We start from the raw sequence: 18,948 nt of genomic DNA, 5'->3' as shown, positions 1-18,948 counted from the left end.
TTATATATATATATATTTGTGTGTGTGTGTATATATGTATAATATATATATATATATATATATATATATATATATAAATAATCACACATACATACACATATATATGTGTGATTATTTATATATATATATATATATATATATATATATATATATATATATATATATATATATATATATATTTTCTTTTTTTTTTTAGCCCCTTAACCCAAACCCAGATAGTCGGTGGAACACATACTTCAAAGATAATGAGGTGCTGCTGCAGATAGACAAGGATGTGAGGTAAGCAATATGGCCGCTGCCTTCTATATTGAAAAAAAGAGCGCCACACTGAGCCAGTGGTTATGTCTGGTATTGCAGTCCTGTTAACCTCATTACAGCTGGGCTGCAATAGCAGACCTGACCTCTAGGGGGCAGTAGAACGCTGTTTTGGGTTTTTAAACCCCTCTAGCTGTGGTTATAGTTCCCCTTTTGGTTTGGGGCTTGTATTTAAGCGCCATGTTTTCTATTCCAGACGGCTGTGCCCCGACTTCTCATTTTTCTTGAACCCCACGGAATACCCCTGCCAGCTAATAATGGATCCGGAGAACGAGTACGAGACCCTGAGGAAGCGGGTGGAGCAGACCACGCTAAAGTCCCAGACCGTAGCGAGGAACAGGAGCGGCCTGACCAATGTAAGGAGGGATCCGCCCATCAGGACCAGTCGGTCTGCATTGTGATCAGAGTGTGTTTGCACGTAAATGTTTACCCGCCGTAGGTGATGTTACAGCATATACATACCTCTGTACATGCCATAGGGGATATAGTGTATCTTCCTTAACCCCTTCCTCCCATAGCATGTAAGAATACTTCCTATGTCAGGTGCGAGTGTATGGTGCTGACTGAGGAACTGAGCCTGCACCATATCCGGGAGATGCTGGCGGTACAACAGCAGCGATCCGAGCTAGCTCCAATCGCATAGAATATAAACTAAAATATTAAATATTCAGAGACAAATGAAAAGAGCCAAAAAAAGGGGGATAAAAATCCACAATGAAAGTCCAAATCATTGTGTGTGTGTATGTACAGTATGCGTGTGTATGTATGTAATATGCGCAATGATTTGGACTTATTTTGCGGACTTTTATCCCTTTTTTCATTTGTATATATACATATATGCAAGTATTTGCAATAAATATATTTTATTTATTTTAATATATATTTAAAAAACATAACTTTTATATATAATATATATGTACTCACTGTCTCTCCCTCTATCTATCTATCTATATATATATATATATATATATATATATATATATATATATATATATATATATATATATATATATATACAGTGCCTACAAGTAGTATTCAACCCCCTGCAGATTTAGCAGGCTTGATAAGATGCAAATAAGTTAGAGCCTGCAAACTTCACACAAGAGCAGGATTTATTAACAGATGAATTACAGCTAATAATCGTCTTTTATAAGACCTGATCAGGCCGGCACAGGTCTCTGGAGTTATCTTGTCCCACTCCTCCATGCAGATCTTCTCCAAGTTATCTAGGTTCTTTGGGTGTCTCATGTGGACTTTAATCTTGAGCTCCTTCCACAAGTTTTCAATTGGGTTAAGGTCAGGAGACTGACTAGGCCACTGCAATACCATGATTTTTTTCCCTCTTGAACCAGGCCTTGGTTTTCTTGGCTGTGTGCTTTGGGTCGTTGTCTTGTTGGAAGATGAAATGACGACCCATCCTAAGATCCTTGATGGAGGAGCGGAGGTTCTTGGCCAAAATCTCCAGGTAGGCCGTGCTATCCATCTTCCCATGGATGCGGACCAGATGGGCAGGCCCCTTGGCTGAGAAACAGCCCCACAGCATGATGCTGCCACCACCATGCTTGACTGTAGGGATGGTATTCTTGGGCTCGTATGCAGTGCCATCCAGTCTCCAAACGTCACGTGTGTGGTTGGCACCAAAGATCTCGATCTTGGTCTCATCAGACCAGAGAACCTTGAACCAGTCTGTCTCAGAGTCCTCCAAGTGATCATGAGCAAACTGTAGACGAGCCTTGACATGACGCTTTGAAAGTAAAGGTACCTTACGGGCTCGTCTGGAACGGAGACCATTGCGGTGGAGTACGTTACTTATGGTATTGACTGAAACCAATGTCCCCACTGCCATGAGATCTTCCCGGAGCTCCTTCCTTGTTGTCCTTGGGTTAGCCTTGACTCTTCGGACAAGCCTGGCCTCGGCACAGGAGGAAACTTTCAAACGCTGTCCAGGCCGTGGAAGGCTAACAGTAGTTCCATAAGCCTTCCACTTCCGGATGATGCTCCCAACAGTGGAGACAGGTAGGCCCAACTCCTTGGAAAGGGTTTTGTACCCCTTGCCAGCCCTGTGACCCTCCACGATCTTGTCTCTGATGGCCTTGGAATGCTCCTTTGTCTTTCCCATGTTGACCAAGTATGAGTGCTGTTCACAAGTTTGGGGAGGGTCTTAATTAGTCAGAAAAGGCTGGAAAAAGAGATAATTAATCCAAACATGTGAAGCTCATTGTTCTTTGTGCCTGAAATACTTCTTAATACTTTAGGGGAACCAAACAGAATTCTGGTGGTTTGAGGGGTTGAATAATAAATGACCCTCTGAATGAACTTTTCACAATTTTAAAAAAAAAAATAAAAAAAGAAATAACATTCTTTTTTGCTGCATTTCACACTTCCCGGCTGATCTACAGTCCAAATGTCACAATGCCAAGTTATTCCGAATGTGTAAACCTGCTAAATCTGCAGGGGGTTGAATACTACTTGTAGGCACTGTATGTATGTATGTATGTATGTATATATATATATATATATATATATATATATTATGTATGTATGTATGTATGTAAAATTTAAAAAGTAAGATACATCAATAAATAAAATATATATTTTAATGTATGTTAATATAAATTATATAAATATATATATGTATAACCTGGTATATATTTTAATTTTATATATATTTATAGATTATTTCATTAAAAATATATATTTTATTAAAAAAATCTATATAAATATATATATATATTTTATATCATTTTTTTTATTATTTTTGCATATATATAATTTTTTTTAAAATGTTACAATATGTGCATATATAATTTTTTTTATTATTTCAATATATATATGTAACTTATTTTAATCTATATACCTTAATATCTCTCTCTCTCTGTCTCTCTCATATATATATTATATACAGCACGTGTGTGTGTGTGTGTGTGTGTGTGTATATATATGTGTGTATATATATGTGTGTATATATATTGTGTGTATATTAAAATAAAATATATATATTTATTGCAAATTATTGCACATATATTACATAGTTACATGGTTACTTAGGTTGAAAAAAGACCTAGGTCCATCTAGTTCCCCTTCCTCCACCAGTTCTACATTTAGTCACTAAGTCATTTATAACCAACAATGTTTTGTGCACTGAGGAAATCATCCAGCCCTTGTTTAAAAGCGGTTATAGTATCCGCCATTACTACCTCATGTGGTCGCATTCCACAGTCAGACCGCTCTAACTGTAAAGAACCCTTTCCTATTTTGGTGTCGGAATCGCTTTTCTTCCACTCGCAGTGAGTGCCCCTGGTCCTTAGTATTGTCTTTGGAAGAAATAAGTCATGTGCCAGTTCTTTATATTGACCACACATGTATTTATACATAGAAATGAGATCTCCTCTGAGACGTCTTTTTTCTAAGCTAAACATATCTAACTTTTTCAACCTGTCATTATACGGGCGGCCTCCATTACTCATCATACGGGCGGCCTCCATTACTCATCATATGGGAGGCCTCCATTCCTCATCATACGGGCGGCCTCCATTCCTCATCATACGGGCGGCCTCCATTCCTCATCATACGGGCGGCCTCCATTCCTCATCATACGGGCGGCCTCCATTCCTCATCATACGGGCGGCCTCCATTCCTCATCATACGGGCGGCCTCCATTCCTCATCATACGGGCGGCCTCCATTCCTCATCATACGGGCGGCCTCCATTACTCATCATACGGGCGGCCTCCATTACTCATCATACGGGCGGCCTCTATTACTCATCATACGGGCGGCCTCCATTATTCATCATACGGGCGGCCTCCATTCCTCATCATACGGGCGGCCTCCATCCCTTGTAGTAATCTAGTTGCCGCCTTTGAACTGACTCTAACTTCTGAATGTCCTTTTTAAAATGTGGAGCCCAAAACTGGATCCCATATTCCAGATGTGGCCTCATAAGTGACTTATCGAAGGGTAACAATACGCTGGGATCACGGGATCTAATCTCTCTTTTTATACACCCTAGAATCTTGTTTGCTTTTGCAGCTGCTGCCTGACATTGAGTGCTGCTGCTCAGCTTATTTGTAATGAGAATACCCAAGTCCTTCTCCTGTTCTGTAGTCCCGAGTTTACTTCCATTAATGTATACGCAGCTATAGGATTACTCCGTCCTAGGTGCATTACTTTACATTTATCAACATTAAATCTCATTTGCCAAGTATCTGCCCATTCTGACATCTTATCCAGATCTTTTTGTAATATTATACTATCCAGGTCAGTTTTTAATATCCTACATAGTTTGGTGTCATCGGCAAAGACTGACACTTTACTATCAATCCCATCCACAAGGTCATTAATAAAGAGATTAAAAAGAATCGGTCCAAGCACAGATCCCTGCGGTCCCCACTGCTCCCAGTACAGATCCCTGCGGCCCCCACTGCTCCCAGTACAGATCCCTGCGGCCCCCACTGCTCCCAGTACAGATCCCTGCGGCCCCCACTGCTCCTAGTATAGATCCCTGCGGCCCCCACTGCTCCCAGTACAGATCCCTGCGGCCCCCACTGCTCCTAGTATAGATCCCTGCGGCCCCCACTGCTCCCAGTACAGATCCCTGCGGCCCCCACTGCTCCCAGTACAGATCCCTGCAGCCCCCACTGCTCCCAGTACAGATCCCTGCGGCCCCCACTGCTTCCAGTACAGATCCCTGCGGCCCCCACTGCTCCCAGTACAGATCCCTGCGGCCCCCACTGCTCCCAGTACAGATCCCTGCGGCCCCCACTGCTCCCAGTACAGATCCCTGCGGCCCCCACTGCTCCCAGTACAGATCCCTGCGGCCCCCACTGCTCCCAGTACAGATCCCTGCGGCCCCCACTGCTCCTAGTATAGATCCCTGCGGCCCCCACTGCTCCCAGTACAGATCTCTGCGGCCCCCACTGCTCCCAGTACAGATCCCTGCGGCCCCCACTGCTCCCAGTACAGATCCCTGCGGCCCCCACTGCTTCCAGTACAGATCCCTGCGGCCCCCACTGCTCCTAGTATAGATCCCTGCGGCCCCCACTGCTCCCAGTACAGATCCCTGCGGCCCCCACTGCTCCTAGTATAGATCCCTGCGGCCCCCACTGCTCCCAGTACAGATCCCTGCGGCCCCCACTGCTTCCAGTACAGATCCCTGCGGCCCCCACTGCTTCCAGTACAGATCCCTGCGGTCCCCACTGCTTCCAGTACAGATCCCTGCGGCCCCCACTGCTTCCAGTACAGATCCCTGCGGCCCCCACTTCTCCCAGTACAGATCCCTGCGGTCCCCACTGCTTCCAGTACAGATCCCTGCGGCCCCCACTGCTTCCAGTACAGATTCCTGCGGCCCCCCACTGCTCCCAGTACAGATCCCTGCGGCCCCCCACTGCTGACTATAGCCCATTTAGAGAAAGTACCATTTATGACTACTCTTTGTTTCCTCTTTTAGCCAATTCCTTACCCAGTTGCATATTGTGTCCCCTAGTCCTTGCTTCTGGAGCTTTAGTATAAGGCTATTATGTGGTACAGGAGCAAATGCCTTTGCAAAGTCCAGATAAATCCCATCAGCTGCATTACCAATATCCAGGTTTGAACTTACCCCCTCATAGAACCCCAACAGGTTGGTTAGACACGACTTATCTTTCATGAATCCATGCTGTCAGTTATCATATTATTTTCTGCAATATATTTTTGCATGTCATCCCTTAAAATGCCCTCAAAAACTTTGCACACTACTGATGTCAGGCTTACTGGACGGTAGTTGCCTGGATCTACCCTCTTACCTTTCTTAAATATCGGTACCACATCAGCAATCCTCCAATCCTGAGGCACCAACCCTGTTACAAGTGAGTCTAAAAAGATGAGATACAGCGGTCTGTCGATTACGGAGCTCAATTCCCTCAATATTCGTGGATGAATGCCATCTGGCCCTGGGGATTTGTCAATGTTTAATTTACTCAGACGTAGGCGTACTTCATCTTGTGTTAAATTAATTATATCGGGTGGTGGACTTTGATTTTTCACTTGTTGAATGATCCCTGGTACAGTCAGTTCCTTGGTGAATACAGATGAGAAATGCCAATTTAATATCTCAGTCTTTTGTTTGTCCTCTATAACTAACTTGTTATTATATTTTAAGGGGCCAATACTATCCTTTGTTTTCCTTTTGGCATTAATGTATTTATAAAAGATTTGGGGATTTATTTTAATGTCATTGGCGATTTTTGTTTCAGTAGCTAGTTTTGCTTGTTTGATTTCTTTTTTACATTTCCTATTGATATCTTTATACTCCTGAAATGCTATTTCTGTATTCTCAGCCTTTAAGATTTTAAATGCCCTTTGTTTTTGTTTTATTATACTTTGTACAGTCTTATTTATCCATAGTGGTTTCTTTTTATTCCTGGACATTTTATTACCACTGGGTATACGTTTTTTACAGGACTCTAGTAGTATATCCTTAAACTTACCCCATTTATGTTCGGTATCCCCAGTTACCATGACTTTGTCCCAATCTACACATTTAAGCTCTTCCCTTAATTTGTTGAAATCAGCTTTCCTAAAATTCCAGGTTTTAGCATTCCCCTTTGAAATGTTCTATTGAATATTATGTTGAAGCTTCCCATATTATGATCGCTGGTGCCCAAGTGCTCCCGGACCTGTGAAGTGCTCCCGGACCTGTGAAGTGCTCCCGGACCTGTGAAGTGCTCCCGGACCTGTAGATCTGAAATTGTATCCGGTCTATTTGACAGGACCAGATCTAGCAAATTATAATATGCCATAATTTGCAATAAAAAAAATATATACACATTTATGTTAACATAAAGTATACAAGTTTGGTATCTCTGTAATCATATTGACCTGGCGAATCATGTCAGGTGTTTTTTTTTTTTTTTAATTTGTGTTTGGTTTGTTTTTTTTACCACTGAATAGACACCATAAGAGCACACATCCCAAAAAAAAATCTTTGGGGTAATTGCATTTTTAAAGGGAACCTGTCATGAGAAATGTCCCCTAAAACCTCACAGATTCCCCCTCTGCAGCTCCTGGGCTGCATTCTATAAAGGTCCCTGTTATGATTGTGGCCACTTTCTGACCTAAAAAAAGTGTTTATAAAGTTGTACCTTTTTTGCTTCTGATTCTGTAAATCCGTCACGGGGGCGGGCTGCCTGATGGCCGTTAGTCTGCCCCCTGGTCCTGTATGCCGCCCCCATCGCTGATTACAATAATGCTGGACGCCGCCCACTGCTCCATCCATCGCCGCGCATGCCCAGTGCCCATCTCTCGGGGATGAGCACTGTGCCTAGCGTCACCGCTGGTGACGTGCACGCAGGGTTAAGATTATGGGCGGTGCTGTGATGTTTATTCCTAAGCAACCGCCCATAATCGCGGGGCCGCGCTTTCCCCCTCGGCCTGCTTCGTTCTGCGCAAGCGCGCTGCTGCAGACCCCCACGTCACCTCCTTCCCATCTTGCCCCGATGGCAAGGAGGTGACGTGGGGGTCTGCAGCAGCGCGCTTGACCCTGCGTGCACGTCACCAGCGGTGACGCTAGGCACAGTGCTCATCCCCGAGAGATGGGCACTGGGCATGCGCGGCGATGGATGAAGCAGGGGGCGGCGTCCAGCATTATTGTAATCAGCGATGGGGGCGGCATACAGGACCAGGGGGCAGACTAACGGCCATCAGGCAGCCCGCCCCCGTGACGGATTTACAGAATCAGAAGCAAAAAAGGTACAACTTTATAAACACTTTTTTTAGGTCAGAAAGTGGCCACAATCATAACAGGGACCTTTATAGAATGCAGCCCAGGAGCTGCAGAGGGGGAATCTGTGAGGTTTTAGGGGACATTTCTCATGACAGGTTCCCTTTAAACAATTTTGCCTCACTTGGAATTTTTTTTTCTTTTTCCCAGTACATTATATGGTAAAATGAATGCTAGTATTCAAAACTACAATTTTTCCTGCAAAAAAAAAGCAAGCCCTCATACATCTATGGAGAGGTTAAAGTAAAAAAGTGATGGTACTTAGGAGAAAAAAAAATACAATAATTGGCTTCAGCTTGAAGTTGTTTACAGGAACTGTATCTAATGGTGCTGCCAGTGTAATTACTGTTTTAAAGGGAATATGTAAGGATGATTTCACTACTGAAACTAGTGGTATGGCTGTGTAGGTCTTAGCACAATAATAAAAATGATACTTGTCTTGTAGAAATCCGACATGCCAGTGCTGAGAAATTAAGCTTTAAAGCCATATGCAAATTAGCCAGGAAGTGCACTGCTACATTGACACGCCCACATTGTACTTCTGGCTAATTTGCATGTGGCTTCAATCCTTGAATTCTCAGCACTGGCACGTCAGATTTCTACAAGACAGGTATCATTTTTGTTATTGTACTGAGACCTACGCAGCCATGTCACTAGTTTCAGTAGGGAAATCGTACTTGCATATCCCCTTTAAAACCACAACTACACTGGCATTAGCTCTGTGTCCCCTGAATATTGCACACCTTCAACAGTTTTTTGTTTTTTCACCAGGTGAGTTCCCCACTGAAGGCCTCGGCTTCTCATTCCCTGAGTGACATTGAGCCTTTACCCAGCGGCTGTGAGGCACATTGGGAGGTGGTGGAGCGGATCCTATTCATCTACGCCAAGCTGAATCCTGGCATAGCCTATGTGCAAGGCATGAACGAAATAGTCGGACCCATCTATTACACATTTGCCACAAACCCTAACAGTGCCTGGAGAGGTGAGGCCAGATCTGAGGGTGCCCGATTATAGGGAGTGGGGTCCCCATGTAACGCTCGCTCTCTTGTGCCCCCATAACCAGAACATGCGGAAGCTGACACCTTCTTCTGCTTCACTAATCTGATGGCGGAGATCCGGGACAATTTCATCAAGAGTCTAGATGATTCTCAGTGTGGGATAACTGCAAAGATGGAGCGCGTGTACTCCACCTTGAAGGAGGAGGATGAGGAGCTGTACCTCAGGCTGGTGAGTAGATCACAGAACCTTCTACTACATTGATCCTCAGTGATCAGCTGTGATCTGTAAGAAAAAAAGTGCCGATTCCCTGCAGTGCCTCCGCAGGTCAAACAAAGTATTACACCATTTCTATTAAAATCTATTGGCCGTGTGTGATAAATGGACGTACTGGGTCCTCCAGAGCAAAAAAGGGGTTTTATAGATGACCTAGACTCTGAGGGTCCTAAATATTACACCGGCTGCCAGTGGTTTCTTGGGGCAATAATGTAAGTAACGCTCGCCACCGGACGTGGTGCTGAGGTGAAGAGTGGACCCACGGGACCACAGGGGAACCCCAGGCCTACCCTTATGGGGGGTAAAGGACCGGGACTGTGGGGGCTGACCCCTGGACAGGGGCGGACACAGGAGTAGGCAGGTCTGAGTCTAAAGTGCAGACAGGGAAGGACGGGCTGGTAGCCAGGTACAGGCAGGACGGGCTGGTAGCCAGGTACAGGCAGGACGGGCTGGTAGCCAGGTACAGGCAGGACGGGACTGGAACCTGGTGCCAACAGGCAGGAAGGGCTGGTAGCCAGGTACGGGCAGGACGGGCTGGTAGCCAGGTACGGGCAGGACGGGCTGGTAGCCAGGTACAGGCAGGATGGGCTGGTAGCCAGGTACAGGCAGGATGGGCTGGTAGCTAGGTACAGGCAGGACGGACTGGTAGCCAGGTACAGGCAGGATGGGCTGGTAGCCAGGTACAGGCAGGACAGAACTGGAACCAGGTGCCAACTGGCAGGATGGGCTGGTAGCCAGGTACAGGCAGGATGGGCTGGTAGCCAGGTACGGGCAGGACAGGTACAAGTGGGATAGGATGGGATGGACAGAAGGGCGACCTGACAACTGACTAAACTGAGTTGTTGAACAGGCACCTCCCATAGTAGGAGCTTGCCTTAAATACCCAATGCCTCTTAGCGATAAGCTGAGAGGCACTTCCTTAGCGGCACGCTTCACTTAGTGGCACCCTTGCCCTTTAACAAGAGGGCAGCAGTGTGCACACGCACTAGGAGCACTCCTGGAGACCCCACCCAGGCCTTGGGAGGCAGAAGAAGCAGCCCACTTGGAGGAGAGGCAGGGACGCCGGGCAGCGTAGAAGAAGCCGGTTGTGGTGGGGAGTGACAGCGCGTCCCTTTGTGGCGGCAACAAGGTGAGGAGGACAAAGAAAAGTGTGTCCTGCCTTCAGTCGGGCATGGTGGTGCAGGGTCATGGTTTGGGGCTGCATGAGAGCTGCCGGCTGTGGGCATACAGTTCATTGAGAGACCCATGAATGCCAACATGTCCTGTGACATACTGAAGCAGAGCAGGATCCCCTCCCTTCATATTCTACCATGATGATAACTCCTGTGAGGCAAATCCTGGGATATGAAGAGGAATTATGACTGGGAGTCATAATCGCTCTCATCACTCCCTGGCAGTGCCCCCCCCCCCCCTTCTTGTCCTCAGATGTCCAGCATCTGTGAAGGCCCCAGGGCCATGTCCTGTGATATGGAAATTAGGTGATGTGAGGACAATGGACACAGGATGACTCCCTGCCGTGACCCTGTAGTGGGGGCTGCTAGCTAGTTAGCAAGGCTGTGGAAGTAGCCAGACAGAACGACTCCAGTAAAAAATGGTTCATATCTCGCAAGCCATATTTCCGATAAATATGGCAACCATAAAAATGGTGTCTCCGCATGCAGACGATGCTAGCACACCCTTTTTATGGGAGCAGGACATTGGGAAATGCCCCAGGCGTGATATCAGCCAATGGGGAACTGGCAGACAGGTCATGAGTCCCCTCATTCTGTAGCTAAATTCATAACTGTCACAATGAGAGCGTTGACGTCCGTCTACGACGCTCCCAGGCAAAGTTATGGCCAAAATCCCCTTTTCTGGATAATTCTGATCCATGCAGGGGGAGTGGCAGTGCTTCCCCGTGAGGTCACTAAGGTAGGAGGGGACCTGGATTTGCCCAGGTTGATAACCCTACTTCGGCCATTTTCCAGGGTTCTTTTCGCTGGGGGCACGTGTAGGAAACATCTGTGGGAAGGATCCTAGAAACCTGGGTACAGCGCCCCCCTGTGGCCAGACACAACAAGGTAACTGCTGGAACTGTGTATGCCTGTTTGTAAACCATGCTTTATCTGTAACTGTACTCTGACATAACTGTATATTCTGTAGATTCCCTATTGTATATATTGTAGTTCTAGTGTGCTTTAGGCTGATTAAATTATATAATTAATCTTGGGCTGTTCTGTTATCTCGATCTTGAATCCCACGTCTGTGTGTTCGGCTAATAGTTACCGTGAAGCGGTTGGTGGCAGCGAGTTGTGCCAAGGATTATTGTGGGGAGGCCAGTGAGATTCGGGGAATATATACCTTACTCTCACCGGGGACCCTTCAATAATCGGCATAAGTAGTATAGCGGCCTCCTTGCTTATTGTCGGGCAATTCCATAATTGGCCTGACTATAAGAGGGGCGCTAGAGAGCGCGTCACGTGCTCTGTCTGTCGGTCGGGAGGTATAAAGGAGGGGTGACCCCCCCACTTGTTACCCCCCGATTGTGACGTACTGGTAGCCAGCGCGGGGGATTTCCGAGTGACCCCCCCGGTGGTTTGTGACATATTGGTGGCATAGCGGTGGGATCGAGATAATAGTGTGTGTGAGTGTGAGACCCATACTCCCAGACACTAAAGACTGCCTGCAGCAGCTGTGGCTGCTGGGGTCTTCAGACCAGCTCAACACTAGAGTGTCAGAGTGCAGATACTGTAAGGTGTGTGGAGGCATCAGGTGTCAGTTCTGTGTCAGTGACCAAAAGTCTGCAAGAATGGCTGATGGCACCAGGAGCAGAGCTATGCAACTGGCCAATGCTAAAGCAGGAGCCGAAGAGAGGGAGGACGGTGCTGTGGACAGCAATGAGGAGGTTGCCCACGAGTCCTCCAGGAGCTCGACGCCAGAAAACCGTTCTGCCGAGGACATTGCGCAACCTGGCACTGCTGGACAAGATGAGGAGGAGCTCACCCAAGGTTCCTCAACGAGCCAGATGCCAGCCCTCCGCTCTGAAAGGGACAGTGAATCGCCTAGCTCTGCAGCGTGCCGCAGATCACCACGTGCCATTCCACCGAGCCTGGGAGGCTCGGATAGCCTTCTTCAAATGGCTATGGCCCTTCTCCAGGCTGGAGACCAGAAGGGCTACAAGGAACTCCTGGCAGAGCGCAGGGCAGAGCGGCACGCAGAGCGTGAGGCTGCGGAGCGAGAGCGGCAGGCAGCGCGTGAAGAGCGAGAGCGACAGGCAGACCGTGACTACCAGCTGCAGCTAGCTCATCTCCGGCCCTCATCAGCCACATGTGACCTTCGAGACACCAAACTTCCAAAGGTCCGTGTTGAGGACTTCCCAGTGCTGGAGAAGGATGGAGACTTGGACTCTTTCTTGACTGCTTTTGAACGGACTTGCTTGCAGCACCATCTGGACAAGGACCAGTGGGCCAAATACCTGACCCCCCGTTTAAGGGGTAAGGCCCTGGATGTCCTTGGGGACTTGCCTGCTGAGGCAGATCAGGGCTACGACACCATCAAGCGGGCCCTGATCCAACAGTACAACCTCACTCCAGAGTCCTACCGCAAGAAGTTCCGGAGCCTACAGAAGGGACCAAAGGACTCCTGGGCTGACCACCGGCGGGCACTTGCCCGAGCTGCCGACCACTGGACCCAAGGCCTGCAGCTTTCCACCGGACCGGAGATCCTGGACTTGTTCATCACGGAGCAACTCTTGTGGAACTGCCCTGAGGATCTCCGCCAGTTCATCCGAGACCAGAAGCCAAAGGGGTCCACGGCTACAGCTGCCCTGGCCGATGACTACACCAACAATCGGGCTCCTGAAGCCAGGAGAGCAGCCACCAGCAGCACCTGGAGAGGGGGTAAGATGAACTCTGCGACTGCCCCACCTGCCCCTAGACTGCAGGGGGTGTCCCCCTCAACTCCCCTCTCCAGGCCCGTGGCGGAACCAAGACGGTGCCACCAGTGCAACCTACCTGGACACTTCAAGGCCATGTGCCCTCAGCGTCCCAAGGCCCCGGCTCCGTCCCCGTCCCAAGGGCCGCCCAAGGTGTATTGTGTGGGTGGGGGTGGTGGTAGGTCCCTGGACAGCTTCCAACCTGTCACCGTCGGCCGGTCTGTGACCATAGGACTGCGAGACAGCGCCTCGGAGGTGACTCTGGTGCGGCCTGAGATGGTGTCCCCCCAAGACTTGATCCCTGGAAAAACCCTCGCTGTCTCCGGGACTGGAGGCACTGACCCGGCGCTGCCTGTTGCTGACATTTATGTGGACTGGGGCGCAGGGCGAGGGGTGAGGGAGGTGGGGGTAACTGATCGGATCCCTGCAAACGTGCTACTTGGGACAGATTTGGGGCAGATAACCTCCCAGTTTGGGCCCCAACCAAGGGCTGAACCTTCAGCCCGTACTGACATGCCTCCGGACAATGTTAATGTGTTATCTATGAATGATGTAAGGGAGGAGGGAGTGAACTCTGATATTTCTGCTTGCACAGACACCATAGACACACACACAGCTGCAGCTGTGACAGGGGAGGGGGTCAGAGAAAGGTGTGACAATGCCTCTACAAGTAACCAGCCTGTGAGCTGGGATCTGCTGCCCTCTGCAGGGATAAGCAGAGAGCAGGGTGCTGCAGGGGGAGGACCAGTGTGTGGGGTGGGGGCTACCACAGCAAATGTGGGGTCCCCAGAGATTTCACAGCGGGGTTCTGTTGCTGCAGGAGGGGAACAGGCAGGTGAGATTGGGGCCAGTCCAGGAGCGGAAGTGCTCCCAGGTAAGATCTCGGTGCATGGTTCCCCCACAACCGGGGTGTCAGGAAGCCAGGTAGGTCTGCCTGAACCGGCGACTTGGTCAGGAACGGAGGAGGAGCAGGCACGACCCACGGTCGCAGCGGCTGTGGCCGCTGTCACCCGCAGTGGGAGTGCTGGAAGCCAAGGGGCCTCCCGGAGGTCCGATAGCTCTTCCCCTTCTGACCAAGTGGCAGCCGAGTCAGGTGGAGGCCAGGACACAGGTCCCGGGGTACTGACTGAAGATGTGACAGTCTCGTCGATTCTGGCCACATCTAGTCAGGAGTTTCAGGCAGCGTTAGAAGCTGACGACAGCCTGAAAGCTCTAAAGGAGCAGGCGGCACAGCCTCCCTCGGACTCGGACCCGGAGCGAGTGGTCTGGGACCAAGGACGGCTGTACCGGGCCACGGTCCAGCAGGGTTCACCGGAGGCGTGGCCCAGGGACCGACAGTTGGTGGTACCCTATCCGTTCCGGACGGAGTTGTTGCGGATCGCACATGAGATTCCGATGGCCGGACACCTAGGGATCGCTAAGACCAAGGCCAGGTTAAACCAGCATTTCTACTGGCCAAAAATGGGGGCCGATGTGGCTGCCTACTGCCGTTCGTGTGAAACCTGTCAGAGAGTGGGGAAGGCGGGGCCACGCCCCAAAGCCCCACTGGTATCTCTGCCAATCATCGATGAGCCTTTCAGGAGGGTGGCTGTGGATCTGGTCGGCCCGCTGGCCATCCCCAGCAGCTCCGGGAAACGCTTCATACTGACGGTAGTGGACTATGCCACCCGGTACCCAGAAGCAGTGGCCTTGTCGTCCATTCGGGCTGACAAGGTGGCCACCGCATTGCTGGAGATTTTCTCCCGAGTGGGTTTTCCCCAGGAAATGCTCACTGACCGGGGGACCCAATTCATGTCCCAGCTGATGGAGGCCCTCTGTAAGCAAGTCCAGGTGCGACATCTGGTGGCCAGCCCGTACCATCCACAGACTAATGGCCTGTGCGAGCAGTTCAATGGCACCTTAAAGCAGATGCTTAAGATGTTGGTCGACTCCCATGGGCGTGACTGGGAGCGGTATCTCCCCCACCTGTTATTTGCTTACCGGGAGGTTCCACAGGCCTCAACAGGATTCTCACCGTTTGAGCTCCTGTACGGGCGACGTGTGCGGGGCCCCCTGGCTCTGGTGAAAGAGGCTTGGGAAGGGGATTTGGCCACCCCTGGAGTGTCGGTTATCGAGTATGTCATGCGCTTCCGGGACAAAATGCAGGCCTTGACGCAACTGGTACACGACAATATGGCTCAAGCCCAGGCCGATCAGAAGCGTTGGTACGACCAGAACGCTTGTGAGAGGACCTACCAAGTGGGTCAAGAGGTGTGGGTACTGGTCCCCGTACCACAGGACAAGCTTCAGGCAGCCTGGGAAGGCCCATACCTCGTGTACCAGCAGCTCAACCCTGTGACGTACCTGGTCACCCTGGACCCTGCCCGTGGAAGGCGGAAGCCCTTCCATGTGAACATGATGAAGGCACATCATGAGCGGGAGGCATGTGCACTCCCTGTGTGCAACCTGCCCGAGGAGGGAGAAGCGGAAACCCTCTTGGATATGCTAGCCCAGGTTAGGGCAGGCGGATCCATTGAGGATGTGGAGGTTGGCCACCAGCTCTTGGAGGACCAACGGTCCCAGCTGTGGGCCACCCTACACCCCTTCCGGGGGTTGTTTACCAACCAGCCCGGAAGGACTGACTTGGCTGTCCATCACGTGGACACTGGGGATCATCCCCCGATCCGGCGTTCAGCATATCGGGTCTCCCTGGAGGTGCAGCAACACATGCGCCAGGAGATTGACGAGATGCTGAACCTGGGGGTGATCCAGGCATCCAACAGCGCTTGGGCCTCGCCTGTAGTCCTCGTCCCTAAGAAGGACCGAACCACTCGGTTCTGCGTGGACTACAGGGGGCTCAATGCGGTCACGGTCGCCGATGCGTACCCAATGCCACGCATCGATGACCTGCTCGATCAGTTGGCCGGGGCTCAGTACCTGACCATCATGGATCTGAGCCGGGGATATTGGCAGATCCCCCTGACTCGCAAGGCCAGGGAACGCTCTGCCTTTATTACCCCATTTGGACTGTACGAGTCCACGGTGATGCCATTCGGGATGAGGAATGCCCCTGCCACTTTCCAGCGGATGGTCAACACCCTGCTCAAGGGACTTGAAGGGTACGCGGCCGCGTACCTGGATGACATTGCCGTCTTCAGTCCCACCTGGGAGGACCACCTAGAGCATCTAGCACAGGTGCTCAGGCGGATCCACCGGGCAGGTTTGACCATCAAGCCGGGAAAGTGTCAGCTGGCCATGAGCGAGGTCCAGTACCTCGGTCACCGGGTAGGTGGGAGAACACTGAAGCCCGAGCCTGAGAAAGTGGAAGCCATCGCATCCTGGCCCACCCCCAGGACCAAGAAGCAGGTGATGTCCTTCTTGGGGACCGCTGGGTACTATAGGAGGTTTGTTCCATGCTATAGTAGCCTGGCAAAGCCCTTGACGGACCTCACCAAGAAGAAGCTGCCCTCTGCAGTCGATTGGACAGTGGACTGCGAGACAGCCTTCCGGGCCCTAAAGGACGCCCTGTCCAGCCCGCCCGTGCTACAGGCAGCCGACTTCACGCGGCCGTTTGTAGTACAGACCGACGCCAGTGACTTCGGCCTCGGTGCGGTGCTCAGCCAGGTGGACTCTGCGAGCCAAGAGCACCCAGTCTTGTACCTGAGCAGGAAGCTGTTACCAAGGGAAGTTGCCTATTCCACGATGGAGAAGGAGTGCCTGGCCATAGTGTGGGCCCTGCAGCGTCTGCAACCCTATCTATACGGGCGCCACTTCATCGTGGAGACGGACCACAATCCCCTCAGCTGGTTGCACACCGTCTCTGGGACGAATGGGCGATTGTTGCGATGGAGCCTTGCGCTCCAGCAATACAACTTCACCATTCGCCACAAAAGGGGCCGTGACCACGGTAACACAGACGGGCTGTCCCGACAAGGAGAGGTCGCGGACGGGCGCACGGGAGAACACCGGAGTGTGCTGCCCCCTAGCGCCCTCAAAAGGGGGGAGGTGTGAGGCAAATCCTGGGATATGAAGAGGAATTATGACTGGGAGTCATAATCGCTCTCATCACTCCCTGGCAGTGCCCCCCCCCCCCCCCCCTTCTTGTCCTCAGATGTCCAGCATCTGTGAAGGCCCCAGGGCCATGTCCTGTGATATGGAAATTAGGTGATGTGAGGACAATGGACACAGGATGACTCCCTGCCGTGACCCTGTAGTGGGGGCTGCTAGCTAGTTAGCAAGGCTATGGAAGTAGCCAGACAGAACGACTCCAGTAAAAAATGGTTCATATCTCGCAAGCCATATTTCCGATAAATATGGCAACCATAAAAATGGTGTCTCCGCATGCAGACGATGCTAGCACACCCTTTTTATGGGAGCAGGACATTGGGAAATGCCCCAGGCGTGATATCAGCCAATGGGGAACTGGCAGACAGGTCATGAGTCCCCTCATTCTGTAGCTAAATTCATAACTGTCACAATGAGAGCGTTGACGTCCGTCTACGACGCTCCCAGGCAAAGTTATGGCCAAAATCCCCTTTTCTGGATAATTCTGATCCATGCAGGGGGAGTGGCAGTGCTTCCCCGTGAGGTCACTAAGGTAGGAGGGGACCTGGATTTGCCCAGGTTGATAACCCTACTTCGGCCATTTTCCAGGGTTCTTTTCGCTGGGGGCACGTGTAGGAAACATCTGTGGGAAGGATCCTAGAAACCTGGGTACAGCGCCCCCCTGTGGCCAGACGCAACAAGGTAACTGCTGGAACTGTGTGTGCCTGTTTGTAACCCATGCTTTGATTGTAACTGTACTCTGACATATGTATATTCTGTAGATTCCCTATTGTATATATTGTAGTTCTAGTGTGCTTTAGGCTGATTAAATTATATAATTAATCTTGGGCTGTTCTGTTATCTCGATCTTGAATCCCACATCTGTGTGTTCGGCTAATAGTTACCGTGAAGCGGTTGGTGGCAGCGAGTTGTGCCAAGGATTATTGTGGGGAGGCCAGTGAGATTCGGGGAATATATACCTTACTCTCACCGGGGACCCTTCAATAATCGGCATAAGTAGTATAGCGGCCTCCTTGCTTATTGTCGGGCAATTCCATAATTGGCCTGACTATAAGAGGGGCGCTAGAGAGCGCGTCACGTGCTCTGTCTGTCGGTCGGGAGGTATAAAGGAGGGGTGACCCCCCCACTTGTTACCCCCCGATTGTGACGTACTGGTAGCCAGCGCGGGGGATTTCCGAGTGACCCCCCCGGTGGTTTGTGACAACTCCAATCACCTCCAAGACCCCCACTGCGTCCCTAAAAAAACTGAGAGTAAAGGTGCTGGACCGGCCGAGCATCTCCAGACCTAAACCCTATGGAGCGTCTGTGGGGCCTCCTCAAACAGAAGGTGGAGGAGCGCGAGGTCTGTAACATCCAACAGCTCCGGGGTGTCGTCATGGAGGAGGGAAGAGGATTCAGCCGCTCCTGTGACCTCCATGCCCAAGAGAGTTAAGACCGTACTGGAATATAATGGCGGCCTCACAAAATATTCACACCATGGGCACAATTTGGCCTTTTTCACTTAGGGGTGTACTCACTTTTGTTGTTGCGTAGATGCTAACCTACGTCAACATGAAATATTAATCTTATCTCCCGTGTATCACACACATCCGAATAAAGAAGTCTCCATGTCTTAGAGGGCGTCATTACTTTTTCATTAGCTCCTT

General features: G+C 50.2%; 1 protein-coding gene across 1 annotated transcript in view; it reads left to right on the top strand.

The window, feature by feature from the left end:
- The window catches only part of TBC1D13 (TBC1 domain family member 13), a 34,091-nt gene that overhangs the window by 7,333 nt on the left and 7,810 nt on the right, over positions 1-18,948 (top strand). Inside the window, exons 6-9 of the mRNA XM_075324971.1 lie at positions 197-279; positions 512-671; positions 8,845-9,055; positions 9,137-9,300. Of these exons, the coding sequence (XP_075181086.1) occupies positions 197-279; positions 512-671; positions 8,845-9,055; positions 9,137-9,300 (618 nt within the window). The remainder of the gene's footprint in view (positions 1-196; positions 280-511; positions 672-8,844; positions 9,056-9,136; positions 9,301-18,948) is intronic.

Source organism: Anomaloglossus baeobatrachus, chromosome 9, assembly GCF_048569485.1.
Source record: "Anomaloglossus baeobatrachus isolate aAnoBae1 chromosome 9, aAnoBae1.hap1, whole genome shotgun sequence".
Classification (NCBI taxonomy): domain Eukaryota; kingdom Metazoa; phylum Chordata; class Amphibia; order Anura; family Aromobatidae; genus Anomaloglossus; species Anomaloglossus baeobatrachus.
Note: the sequence above shows the minus strand (reverse complement) of the source record. Positions and strands in the feature narration are given on the sequence as shown.